The following is a 12192-nucleotide window of genomic DNA, read 5'->3' on the forward strand; positions in this document are numbered from 1 at the left end:
TCTGTGTGAGCAGTAAATATAGAAATCTGCTTTAAATCAAAGCAGGTAAGACTTAGCAGTAGTTTCAGACAGCTTTATAAATAGTGTGTTTGTTTTTGTTTTTTTTCTTTTGTTTCTTTTCAGAAGAGGGATGTGTGAGCAGTTTGTGGTGGGGGGTTGTGGGTTTGGGTTTTTGTCTGTTTTTTTTTTTTTTCCTGCTATACTTAAATTTTCTGTCTGTTTTGATTGCCTATAATTGAAGAAGATGCTTATTTTCCCTGATGTTCCAGAGCTGGTTGAATTGAATAGTGGTTGTGAGCATATCACTTCATTGCCTAAAACTTTCCTTTGTTACTGCTTTTCAGTTGATGCTCAGTCTGCCCAGAAATGGGTGAAGTTTTCTTCAGTTTCTGATGGATTTATCTCTGACAGTACTAGCCATCATGGTGGCAAAATACCTAGAAAACTGGCTAATCAGGTGGTGGACAGAGTTTGGCAAGAATGCAATATGAACAGAACACAGAACAAGTATGTACTCTCCCTTTGTGATACAGAGGGAAATGGGATATTTTGTTTGTGTTGTAGAAAGTAGTTCTGGTAAATATGCTGTGACTGCTAGTAGAAAGTATTTTTCTTCTTGTTATAACACATTTTAAAGGAGTTGATTTGTTCCTAACTAGTGGGTTGCTTTTCTCTTCAGTTTAACGCGTTCATAAATGGTTATTTATAATTTCTTTGCTGAATCCTGTGTCACAAAACTGTTCTTGAGGCTTGACAGAAGATAATATGTGCTGATCTCAAATAACTCTCCCATTCTGAATCATAGGCGGAAATATTCTGCTACATCAAACAGCTTGTGTGATGAAGAGACAGCTGACAAGGTAGCATCCTGGGATTTTGTTGAAGCCACACAGAGGACAAATTGCAATTGTTCAAGGTATAGTACTCAGACTCACAGTTTATTTCAGCAAAGTTTCACTCTTTAGAATGTTTGACTGAAGTGTTGCATAGGCTCAAAACAGTTAGGATTTAAATTATTACAGTTATTACCTTGCAAATTGAGTATTAGAATATTCAAAATTAATGTCTGGAGGGTGTATCGTGTTGAAAGAAATGCATTTTTCTCCTTTATTGAAATATGTTTTAGCTTTCTGATTTCAATGTGAGCTATGTATTTTGTGACTTTACTAATAGAAGAGTGGCAGAGTACCTGGGCCCTGCAGTTCAGGAGCATAATCCTACGTGCTTAATTCTAGGCTTTTATTTTGTATCAGTCACTCTGTTAGATCATCCTGAAAGTTGGTCTCGAACTGGAAGTTGAAATGCTTAATTTCAAGTGCGTTTATACTGGAGGGGGGGGAAGGGAAGATACAAATTAACTGCATTAATGCAGTGGAGGCATGAAAACTTTCTCAGGGGTAAATAGCTAGAAAAGGTGCAAAATATTTTGTAGCTTTTGTGGGACTGACAGCTTGACTTCTAACTCCTTAACACAGTGGCTTGCATAACACTGTTGGTTTGTGTTGGTGCTTGAATCCAAGAAGACATTTGCTAATTCTTAGTTTTTTCTATTGATTCAACAGTGTTGGTGGAAGTTAAAAGCAATGTTTTGTTCACTTAACTATCTATTTCTGTTAATGGAGGACAATATTTTAGAACTGCCTTTGAAGATTATGTGCGTGTTGGGCTCGTAGGACAGCTTTTCCCATGTTTTTTAAGTTGGTATTCTGAGATATTGCAATGATACTCCAGTCATTCAAATTAAGTTATGTTCAGAGGCAGCTTCATTTCAAAATGGTATCGGTTTCAGACCTCTATAATTACATGTTTAATGGCTTAGAAGCCAATTCTTACCTAGTGAAAAAGCCACGATAGGCATATTTGAAAGATTAACGTGAAGTCTTTCCTCCTATGTTAATTCTGCAGGCACAAAAATCTCAAACCAAGGAATTCAGGTCAACAGGGGCAGGCACCACCTGTGGGCCAGCAACAGCAAGCAGCTCCAAAGCACAAGACAAATGAGAAGCAAGACAAAGGGGATAAACCACAAAAACGCCCTTTGACTCCTTTTCATCATCGTGTATCTATCAGTGATGATGTTGCCATGGAGGCAGATTCGGCAAGTCAGAGACTTGTGATGACTGCACCAGACAGTCAAGTGAGATTTTCAAATATCCGAACTAATGATGTAGCAAAGACTCCTCAGATGCATAATGCTGAGATGCATAATGCTGAAATGGCAAATTCACCTCAGCCACCACCACTTAGTCCTCACCCGTGTGATGTAGTTGATGAAGGGGTAACTAAAGCTCCTTCTACTCCTCAGAGTCAACATTTCTACCAGATGCCAACACCAGATCCCTTGGTTCCCGCCAAAGCAATGGAAGACAGACTTGATGGCTTGTCTCAGCCTTTTCCAGCTCAATTTCCTGAAGTTATAGAGCCTACAATGTATATTGGTACTGCAGTGAATTTGGAGGAAGACGAAGCTGATACTACTTGGAAGTATTACAAAGTTCCAAAGAAAAAGGATATGGAATTCTTACCACCTCAGCTTCCAAATGATAAGTTGAGAGATGATCCAGTAATACCTGCTGGACAGGAGAACATAACATCAGTTACAGAGTAAGTAATACTGTGAGAAAGTGAGGAAAGTGAAAGGCCAAAGGCAGTAGTTTCTCCTAGTAAACAAGCTTGACACTAAAGCATAATGTTGCTCTCATCAGCTTGAGCAGCGTTGCTGAATGAGCCTTGTTTTCAGTGCTGTCTGTCCATAAGAATGTAATACTTGTGAGATGTGGGCACGAAGCACAGTCAAATATGTTGTAAGACTTTCCAGCTTTTCCTCGTTAGAACTCTGAATTAGCAGATGATAATAAATATTATGTTTCTGCTCAAAGATTCATCTGTAGCCAAATTATGCCCGTTTGGGACTCACAGTGCCAAACAGTTCTGCTCTTGTCTTTATTCTTTAATTTTGAAATCTGGTTATTTAAATGACTGAGAACAGCGGAGAAGTTAATCTGCTTTCCTGGAAGACATTAACTCTAATATGGATGACAACTACTTTCTAATACCAGAAATTTCTCAAGAGTATGTAACATATAAGCGTGTTCTTGCTGTGACTTGGATTTGTTTCTGAGCAGGTTTAAGGGCTTGAGGTTATCATTCAAATAGGATCAAGTGACCAGTGTTGTCTGCTCTTACTGTTTTGGGCCTCAGATCATATGGAAAACCCCCATTCATTAAATGAAGCATGTTTAAATTGAGAGTCATGCTAGTTCTGTCTTAAAACCACAGGCTTGAAGCTGCAGGAAATGTGTCTGGGATCCTTGAATTCTTTTTATTTTTGCTTAAGCTGATATTATGGTGGTTTTTTGTCTAAGTGTTGATAAACTGTGAAGCTTAGAGGCAATTGAGGAAAAACAGCAATAGTGTTTTTAGCGTTAAAACTTGTATTGATTCCATCAAAGCAGGGATGTAGCTGTGTGAGTTTTGTTCTGCTGCAGAATGAATCAATGTGGTTTTCTCTCCTAGTTAAAGCAAAAAAAAAAAAAAAAAAAAGCCAACAACAACAAAAAAAAACAGCTTAACAGAATGCCCCCAAGCCTCTTGCCTCTGTGTTGTCTCCTTTGCTGTCAAACTGTTTAAGAAGTTCTTCTCATCATCCCTCTTACCTCAGTTCCTCGTGAAGACGTAGTTTGAAGTGGGAATGCTGCAGGATAAGGGTGGTAATGGGAAGCAACAGGTGCTGATAGGGCTGTGAATAGTTGTGTAAACTGTACTGCTGCAGTCGGAGGTGCAGAGGTGACAAACTTTGGTTTAGGGGTCTGGTCTGTGGCCAAAAAAAAGTTGTTGCGAGTGCATCAAGAATTGCCTCTGCCAACTCAATTGCCGTTGATTATTTTGATCCAGAATTGTGTTTTTGTTCAGGTGAAAGGAGAATCTCAGCATGACCGATATCAAATTGAGTTCCCTTCCACCCTCAGGACACGGTGTGCTTAATTTGTGATAGAGCTGAAGCAGCTCCTTGCAAGGCTGAAAATTGATGTGGTTTTTCTGTTTCACTGCTGGCAGTGGAAAGCTACAGAGAGCAGTCGTGTTGCATTTGCTGCATAGGAAAGCTGTGAGAAGAGATACGTTTGCTGTAGCTGTTGGTCTGTTGTCATACACGTGTTCTAAGCCATATCTTGGTGTTAAGAGTTTACATTAGCTAGGTTTTTTTTTTTTTTTTTTTGCAGCTTTTTCAAGATGTGAATTTATAGGATTTTTGCGTTTTTCACCCCTGAATTAATTCCAGGCAGCCAAAGACATGCTTAACTTAAGTATTTTCCTTTTTCTGTTCAAGAAATGATCTTTCCTTGCATGGTCTGTAGTTTAACAATTTATTAAGTGTGTGTGTGTATTTTCTCCTGGAGTATTTTACCATTAATTTCTTTTCCTCTGCTTATCAGAAAATACTGGAAGCTGCTGCTCGCTTTTGCTGTGTACTTTCTTGGTGTTTAATTCCTTGTTCCTAGAAAGCTGTCTTCCATCTCTTCCTTCTGTGGGATTTATAGAAGATGAAATGCTCAGCTCTGAGTGCTACTCCATACATAAATGCCAATGGTTCTTGACATGAAGCCACGCTCATAGCGCTGTTGGCTGGGGGTGATGGTGGTGTTAAAGATTTTATTGGGGCTGTTGCCACGACCAGCATAGATGGATTTGATGTTGTTGGCTGTGAGATGTTTCTTTGGAAAGCTTATTTCTAGGAAGGCTTGACAGAGTAAAACTGCCACTGTGTCTTTTTTGCAGACTACTTAAGTTGACAGGGATGTGCAAGGCAGTGAGAAGTTCTTCAGGAATAACTGGGTATCTTTCTATACAAAATTTCAAGGTCTACATGTTTGAATTGTTCTGTAACACTTTTCTTGCTTTCTGGTCTCCTAAAGGGGAAATGTAAGCCCTATTCTGATCTCCAGATGGTATCTGCATAGTATCTAGGCAGTCAAAACCAAGCCCTGCTAACTGTGAGGGGCATTAGTTTCCTATGGGATAGCATTTCCTTTTAAGTAGTGGCTTAAGCAAGTGAAGAATAGATGGGCTGGAACCCGTGTTGGGACTCGAAGTACCTGTAATCTTCATTCTTGGAAAATGCCTTTTGATTTCATGTGTGAAATCCCTGTGAATGCTTCTTACTGGCTGTTCTGTGTCAGTTTGGGATGAAGAGGGTCTCTGAGCAAGAAGAAATTGTGCAGCTGTGTTTGTGTGACACTGCTGGAATGATTCTTGTTGAAAAAACGCCTTCCTCCCATGGTACCTCTTGTGCACTGTGATATATGAAGTAGAAGATAGAGAGGCATATCTGTAGCTAATATTCATAACGTGGCTTTATATTTCCCGAATTCTTTTTGCTTGTGCAATATTACATTGGTGAAACCAATAAATGTTGCAAAAACTTAATTTGTGTACTTATCAACTCCATTTTTGGCTCCAAGAATGACAAAAAGAAAAATGCTGACAGTGAGAAATCTGTTTCTTAGTAAATTAGATATTGGTGTGCTGTGACCTTCATGTGGTATTTAGAGAAGTGACATAAATGACCACTAAACGTAGCAGCATTTGTTATTTCTTGGGATTTTTGGATAGCCTGACTTAGTTTCCAACAAAGCACTGATGTGCATTGTTTGTTGGTTAGACAGAGCCAGGTGTTACTGGAAAGGCTGACATGCTGTCTTTCTATGTAGAATTAAATGCTTGGGAATTAAATTCTTAAAATATGGAAAACTTGAGCCACTTCTTTCTGATGTTTGTTTACATGTGGACGGGGAATGGCAATAAGTAATTTTCTAACCTGGTGAGTTTCCTTCAGTGGCAATGGACTGTTTAATCCATTTGTACTTCATAATAAACGACAGCTATAGCCTGGGATGAATTACTAATCTTTATCTGGGTTGACAATGCTTGAGGAGAGCTGGTCAGAATGAGTCACAGTGCTGGATCTGATGTGTGTATGGAGGATGAATTACATGACTAATGATTTTGTCTTTTTCCCAAAAAGTTTTTTGAAGCTGGAGTGGAAGGGAAGAAAGGGGGAAGGAAAGATGAAGTTGTTTTTGTAAAGGGCTGCATGACAGCAAAATTATTTGCACATTAGTGATAAATAATATCTTGTCCTTTTTCGTCTGCGCAGATTAATGGTGCAATGTAGGAAGCCTTTAAAGGTTTCGGATGAATTGGTGCAGCAGTATCAGAGTAAAAACCAGTACCTAGCAGCAGTAGTGTCAGAAGCTGACCAGGAACCTGAAATTGATCCTTATGCCTTCGTTGAAGGTGACGTGGAGTTCTTATTTCCTGACAGCAAAAAAGACCGACAGAACATCGAGAGGGAAACTGGGAAGAAACACAAGGTAAGGGAGTGAGAATGCGAATCAGAGATTGAAAAAAAAAAAAATTGCTTTAGTCACTAAATACAGTTTTAATCCTTCTCTTATGGGTTAAGTAGTACATTTAAAAACACGTATTCAAGCAGAAGTAACCAATGAAAGCAAGCAGCGTTCCCTCAGTGACTGCACACTGGTGGTGCTGTTGCACTGGGGCTGATGGCTTGTGCTAGGAGAACACAGCTGAATCCCAACAGAGATGTGCTTATCTAGAAATGGGTGATAGCAGGTGCTTGTGCAAGAGGCTAAAATCAAGGCAAATGCTTTGTTTGTGTGTGGAAAGGTTGAGGGTAGCTGGGGTGAACTCTAAACAGTTGCCTGGGAAGTGGATTACACTTTTTTTTTTTTTGTATTTTAGCCAACGCTGACTAGGTGAGGCTGTATTTAAAGCAGAAGGACCACCTACATCCCTACACCTCCAAAAAGGGAGAAAATGCAGCTGTGCTGGGAGGTTGCATATGAAATGAGTTTGCTTATTAGGACTATTTCTTTATCATACGCTCTCCTGATATTGAGAGTTTCTTTAATAATTACCAGTATAGTTAATTTATAGTGTTTGATATAATATGCTTTTTTCAGTGAGGTGTTGTAGCAAGAATCCTCAGCTTGCTTTTTAAATTTTAAGTGTCTATCCCCAAGACGAAAGCTATGATTTATTTCTTATCTTTGCCCTCCCTCTGTGTGTTGATAGCACTGTGTGTTGCAGACTTCCTTTTCCCTGAGCAAGTACTGCTAACCAGACCCCCAGGCTACACCTTACTGGGCTAGAAGGCTAATGAGAACCTGATCCTTCTGATACATGCGAGAATTTCCACAGGGAGATGAAGTGTCCTTCACCCAAACTGATTTTAAGCAAACTTTTCTACATTTTTCTTTAATAGGCTGAGGACGGTACGTCTGGTGTTACAGTTCTATCCCATGAAGGAGAGGATGCTATGTCTTTGTTTAGTCCTTCTGTCAAACAAGGTAAAGAGGCTTTTTTTTTTTTTCCTTGTAATTGGTTCAGAATCTGTTCAGTAACGTACTTTACTTACTGAACCTTGCAAATAAAAGATGGCTATAAAATCCAAATGTAATGAAGTTGTAGGGATCTCACTTCTGTTCTCAGTATATAACTCAAGTATCTTACGCGTTTTTCTTTTTGGTTGTCAAAATAGTAATTGAAATGTGGTTTAGTTTTGTTTATCACCAGTGTTTCTGTAATCTGTTACTCTTTATAGATGCCCAACGTATTGCTGCTCATGCTCGCACTGCATCAACCAGCCTGATCCATGAAACAGACTTGGTGGTCTCTTACACTGACCTTGACAATCTCTTCAATTCTGATGAGGATGAACTAACAGTAAGTGATGTGCAAAAGTAATGGCAGCTGCTAGGCAAAAAACTGCAAGGAATGTGCATGTGTTGGTTTTTAAGAGGTTGCAACACATGTGAATAAGCAAGTGTCATGACTTCTCTATAGCAGATACACTGTTCTGATTGAGGCATACAATCATTTCTGATACACAAGATCAAAAACTTGTTTATATCTTTACTACACAGTCAGTATATGCCTCTGACACTCATATCTCTAGTTATAGTTTCACAGACCTGGCAGTGATCCTGATGCTCTTTTCCTGTGGCCTAGGTACTGTTTAACTTGTCAGTATAGGTGATACTGAAATATAACAAAAACATTGAGGAAAATAGGAATTTAAATGTGGACATTCTGCTGAATAAGATGCTTCATTGCAGTAGTTATTTTCTTAGTGCAATTTCTTTTGCAGTCTCCAATGGTTCTGAATTCATTATCTTTACAATTCTGTTTCAGTACTGTTAGTAATCTGTTGTCTTTTTTGAGTTGGACTTTGTTCGGTTAACAAATCTATATTCCCGTACTCAAACAAAATACCCATCAGCTTGAATGGGAGCTGTGTGAAGGATCTTAATAGCCATCAAAGGTCATTATAATATAAAGCATAAAGCAACTGTATTTGCTTTTCAGCATGGAGACTTTTCTGTAGATTACAGCACTGTCTAAACATTGTAAAATATCTTTTGTTTTAATTTCAATGCCTTCTCTTCCCTGTACCTCTTGTTCCAGCAACTGTTTCTCTGTTCCATTCCTATTCATGTGGTAACATCAGTAATGCTAGCGTGGCTTTGGGAGTATGTATGTTTTATCTGAGAGATTGTAGGTAGCCCTAGTTAGTTGTTTTTTCAGTGTCTGCTAACGGGCTGAGAGTTACTTTGTAACTGGGTGTTCATTTTAATAGCGCTGTGATTTTATGGGAGAGCATTCTGAGTTACAAGCACAACCCCAAATACTAATGTTAGGCTTTGGCTTATTTTATTTTGTTTATAGTCCCAGCTTTGCACGTCCACTACATGTGAAAGTTGCTGTTAGCGGGAAAAATGAATGCATTTGTGTCTGAAATGATTTTATTACAATACTTCACTTCTTTCCTAGCCCGGATCTAAAAGAACAGTAAATGGTGCTGATGACAAATCCAACTGCAAAGAGGCAAAAGCAGGAAATTTAGATCCACTGTCATGCATAAGTAAGCTTTATTTTCTTCTCTAATTAGAATACTAGCTTTAAACATTTAATTGCTAATACGCTGTGGGAATTTGGAAGCATATGCTTCCTTTGCCCTACTGAAATATTAAGACAAAGGAAATAACTCTAAATGTTGTCGTATTCTAAAGCCTACTTCTGATCTGAAATTAGGCACTGCAGATCTCCATAAAATGTATCCAACTCCACCTTCTTTGGAACAACACATCATGGGATTTTCTCCAATGAACATGAATAATAAGGAATATGGCAGTATGGACACTACACTTGGAGGAACAGTACTTGAAGGGAATAGTTCCAGCATGGGAGCTCAATTCAGGATTGAAGTAGATGAGGGTTTCTGCAGCCCCAAGCCTGCTGAAATAAAGGTAGGAAGTGTTGATAGCCCTGATATGTTTCTTGTGGTACTGTTCAATCTATTAATTAATCCTGAATAAGAACTGTGGGAAACTATGTGCAATTTGTAATTTGTATCTTGTATTATACTGAGGTAGGCAAGAGGTATCTAGAAAGCTGTGTGTACTATTTGACTATTTTAAACTTCAAGAAAGCATAATCTCAAATTAGCCATCAGTAAATTTAAGTAATGCATATTGGTAACTTTCATTTGTGGCTTGTTTTGTATTGCTGTGTCATTTCTGAGTGCAAATGACAAATGTGTAAATCTCAACTTCTATTCGGCCATTCTTTTTAAGAAGCATTTTAATTGCTGATATCATCTAATTCACATGCTTTACCGTGTATAACTTTCAGGATTATTCTTATGTTTATAAACCTGAGAACTGCCAAGCCTTAGTGGGATGTTCCATGTTTGCACCACTGAAGACACTTCCCAGCCAGTGTCTCCCTCCCATCAAACTGCCAGAAGAGTGCATATATCGCCAGAGCTGGACTGTGGGAAAGCTGGATTTGCTTCCTCCAGGACCTGCCATGCCATTTATCAAAGATGGGTATGAACTATCTCTAATCTTTGTAAGACTTCGAGTTACTGACAACATAGGAAGTACTCCATTTTATTTTTTGTATGCACGTAACGAGAAAAATTTATAAAGGCACTATGTTCAGAAACTGACAGGAGATTTAAAAAAAAAAAAAAAAAAAGCTTCACACTTAAACCTTACTGCAAGAAGCTGCCCTCCCAATGGCTTCTTAACTGTGCATACATCTTATTTGTTGTCTCGTTTAAAGGTTTCTTGGGGAAACTTTACGGTGGAAGTCCAGTGTTTAAATAAGTAATGGAGATGGTAATGATCAAGATGCGTGTAAACTTGGGACTATTTTTGCAGTGGTGTTGTAGGTACTGTAAAGGCTTCATAGGTGATTCTTTTGTTTCTTAAACTGCTTTCTTAAATAGCCATCATCTCAGCTATATTGGGACCAGAAAAAAATTTCCTTTGGTTGAAACCTATGTCCAGTGTGACAATGCCTGGTAACACTAGTATTGCAGTGGGCATTTTTGTAATCTGCATTTGGTAGTGATGGTTTTGCTGGCAGCACTTGAAGAAAATATTTATTCTTCCTTCTCTTTAGCAGTAGTAACTTCTGTAGACAGATTAGGCAACAAGGAGGCTGTGTATTTATTGAAAAAAGTGTGTGAATTTTGATTTATGTGTAAATGCTTTTGCTACTTCTATTAAGGCTATTCATAATCAGTGTGTTCTCAAGTCTTGTCAGTCTTGCAGGTCTTTGGAGTTATTCAGCTGCTTAAGGGGGGGGAAAAAAAAAAAGAATTTAAACGTTTCCAGGTGATGCTTTCCTCATGGATCTGGCTGAATCTGCTATTGGTATATACCCAGTATATTTTCTTAATGTTGTGTGTCAACACAACATATAAATAAAGCATGAAAAGGAAGAGATGCCCTTTAGGCTCTATATATCCACAGAACTTGTAGTTTTTATTGTCTACACTTGTTTCCTGGAAGCTTTGTGGAAAGAAAAAGACAAGAAAGAAGGAGGGGGAGGATTCTTTAACAGCACTGACAATGGGAATTCTGCAAAGTCATTTAGAACAAACACACTTGAAGTTCCTTAGGGAATGGAAATCTTTTTGTAGATTGTGAAAGACTACTTCAAAAAAAGCAAATATAAATTAGGGAGGTCCTTGTTTAGCAATTTGAGACTGACTTGACTTCTCGGTTTTGAAATTTATTTAAAGTATTTCTTTCTTCTCGTGGCTCCTATCAGTGACGGAAGCACCATGGATCAAGAGTATGGCCCTGCATACACCCCACAAACTCATACTCCGTTTGGAATGCCCCCGGGTAGTGCACCACCCAGCAATGGTGGAGCTGGGATTCTCCCTTCTCCTTCCACCCCTCGTTTCCCAACTCCCAGAACACCAAGGACTCCTCGGACTCCTCGTGGAGCTGGCGGACCAGCAAGCGCGCAGGGGTCAGTCAAATATGAGAACTCTGATTTATACTCACCAGCTTCCACGCCTTCGACGTGTAGACCACTTAATTCTGTTGAACCTGCAACTGTGCCTTCCATTCCAGAGGCACACAGTCTGTACGTGAATCTCATCCTCTCAGAGTCTGTAATGAATCTCTTCAAAGACTGTAACTTTGACAGCTGCTGCATATGCGTTTGCAATATGAACATCAAAGGTGCTGATGTTGGAGTTTACATTCCTGATCCAACACAAGAGGCCCAGTATCGGTGTACCTGTGGTTTCAGTGCTGTTATGAATAGGAAGTTTGGCAACAGTTCTGGACTGTTTCTTGAAGATGAATTAGATATTTTAGGTCGTAACACAGAGTGTGGCAAAGAAGCAGAAAAACGCTTTGAAGCTCTCAGAGCTACTGCTGTTGAACATGGCAGTGCAGGACTGAAAGAACCGGAGAAACTGCCTGATGAGTTAATACTGTTGCTGCAAGATCAATGCACCAACTTGTTCTCACCATTTGGAGCAGCAGATCAAGATCCTATTCCCAAAGTCGGTGCAGTTAGCAACCTGGTACGTGTAGAAGAAAGGGATTGTTGCAATGACTGCTACTTAGCCTTGGAGCATGGACGCCAGTTCATGGACAATATGTCAGGAGGGAAAGTTGATGAAGCACTTGTGAAAACTACTTGCTTGCACCACTGGTCAAAAAGAAACGGTAAATACTGAAAACCACTTATTTACTACTTGTCCACCTATGAATTTTTATTTGTGTCTCTTCCTTGTTGGTTACTGAATTCTTAAGAAACAGTTTTTCCACCTGTGTGCATAGATGTAGTGTTGTTCCA

General features: G+C 39.1%; 1 protein-coding gene across 3 annotated transcripts in view; it reads left to right on the plus strand.

The window, feature by feature from the left end:
- The window catches only part of MED13 (mediator complex subunit 13), a 50783-nt gene that overhangs the window by 27530 nt on the left and 11061 nt on the right, over positions 1-12192 (plus strand). For all 3 annotated transcript variants that reach the window (XM_085240859.1, XM_085240860.1, XM_085240861.1), the window contains 10 exons: positions 345-507; positions 806-916; positions 1906-2604; positions 6155-6371; positions 7286-7370; positions 7625-7746; positions 8854-8944; positions 9115-9329; positions 9715-9911; positions 11146-12062. In XM_085240859.1, coding sequence (XP_085096985.1) covers positions 345-507; positions 806-916; positions 1906-2604; positions 6155-6371; positions 7286-7370; positions 7625-7746; positions 8854-8944; positions 9115-9329; positions 9715-9911; positions 11146-12062 — 2817 coding nt within the window. The remainder of the gene's footprint in view (positions 1-344; positions 508-805; positions 917-1905; positions 2605-6154; positions 6372-7285; positions 7371-7624; positions 7747-8853; positions 8945-9114; positions 9330-9714; positions 9912-11145; positions 12063-12192) is intronic.

Source organism: Meleagris gallopavo, chromosome 21, assembly GCF_905368555.1.
Source record: "Meleagris gallopavo chromosome 21, MGAL_WU_HG_1.1, whole genome shotgun sequence".
NCBI classification, from domain to species: Eukaryota; Metazoa; Chordata; class Aves; order Galliformes; family Phasianidae; genus Meleagris; species Meleagris gallopavo.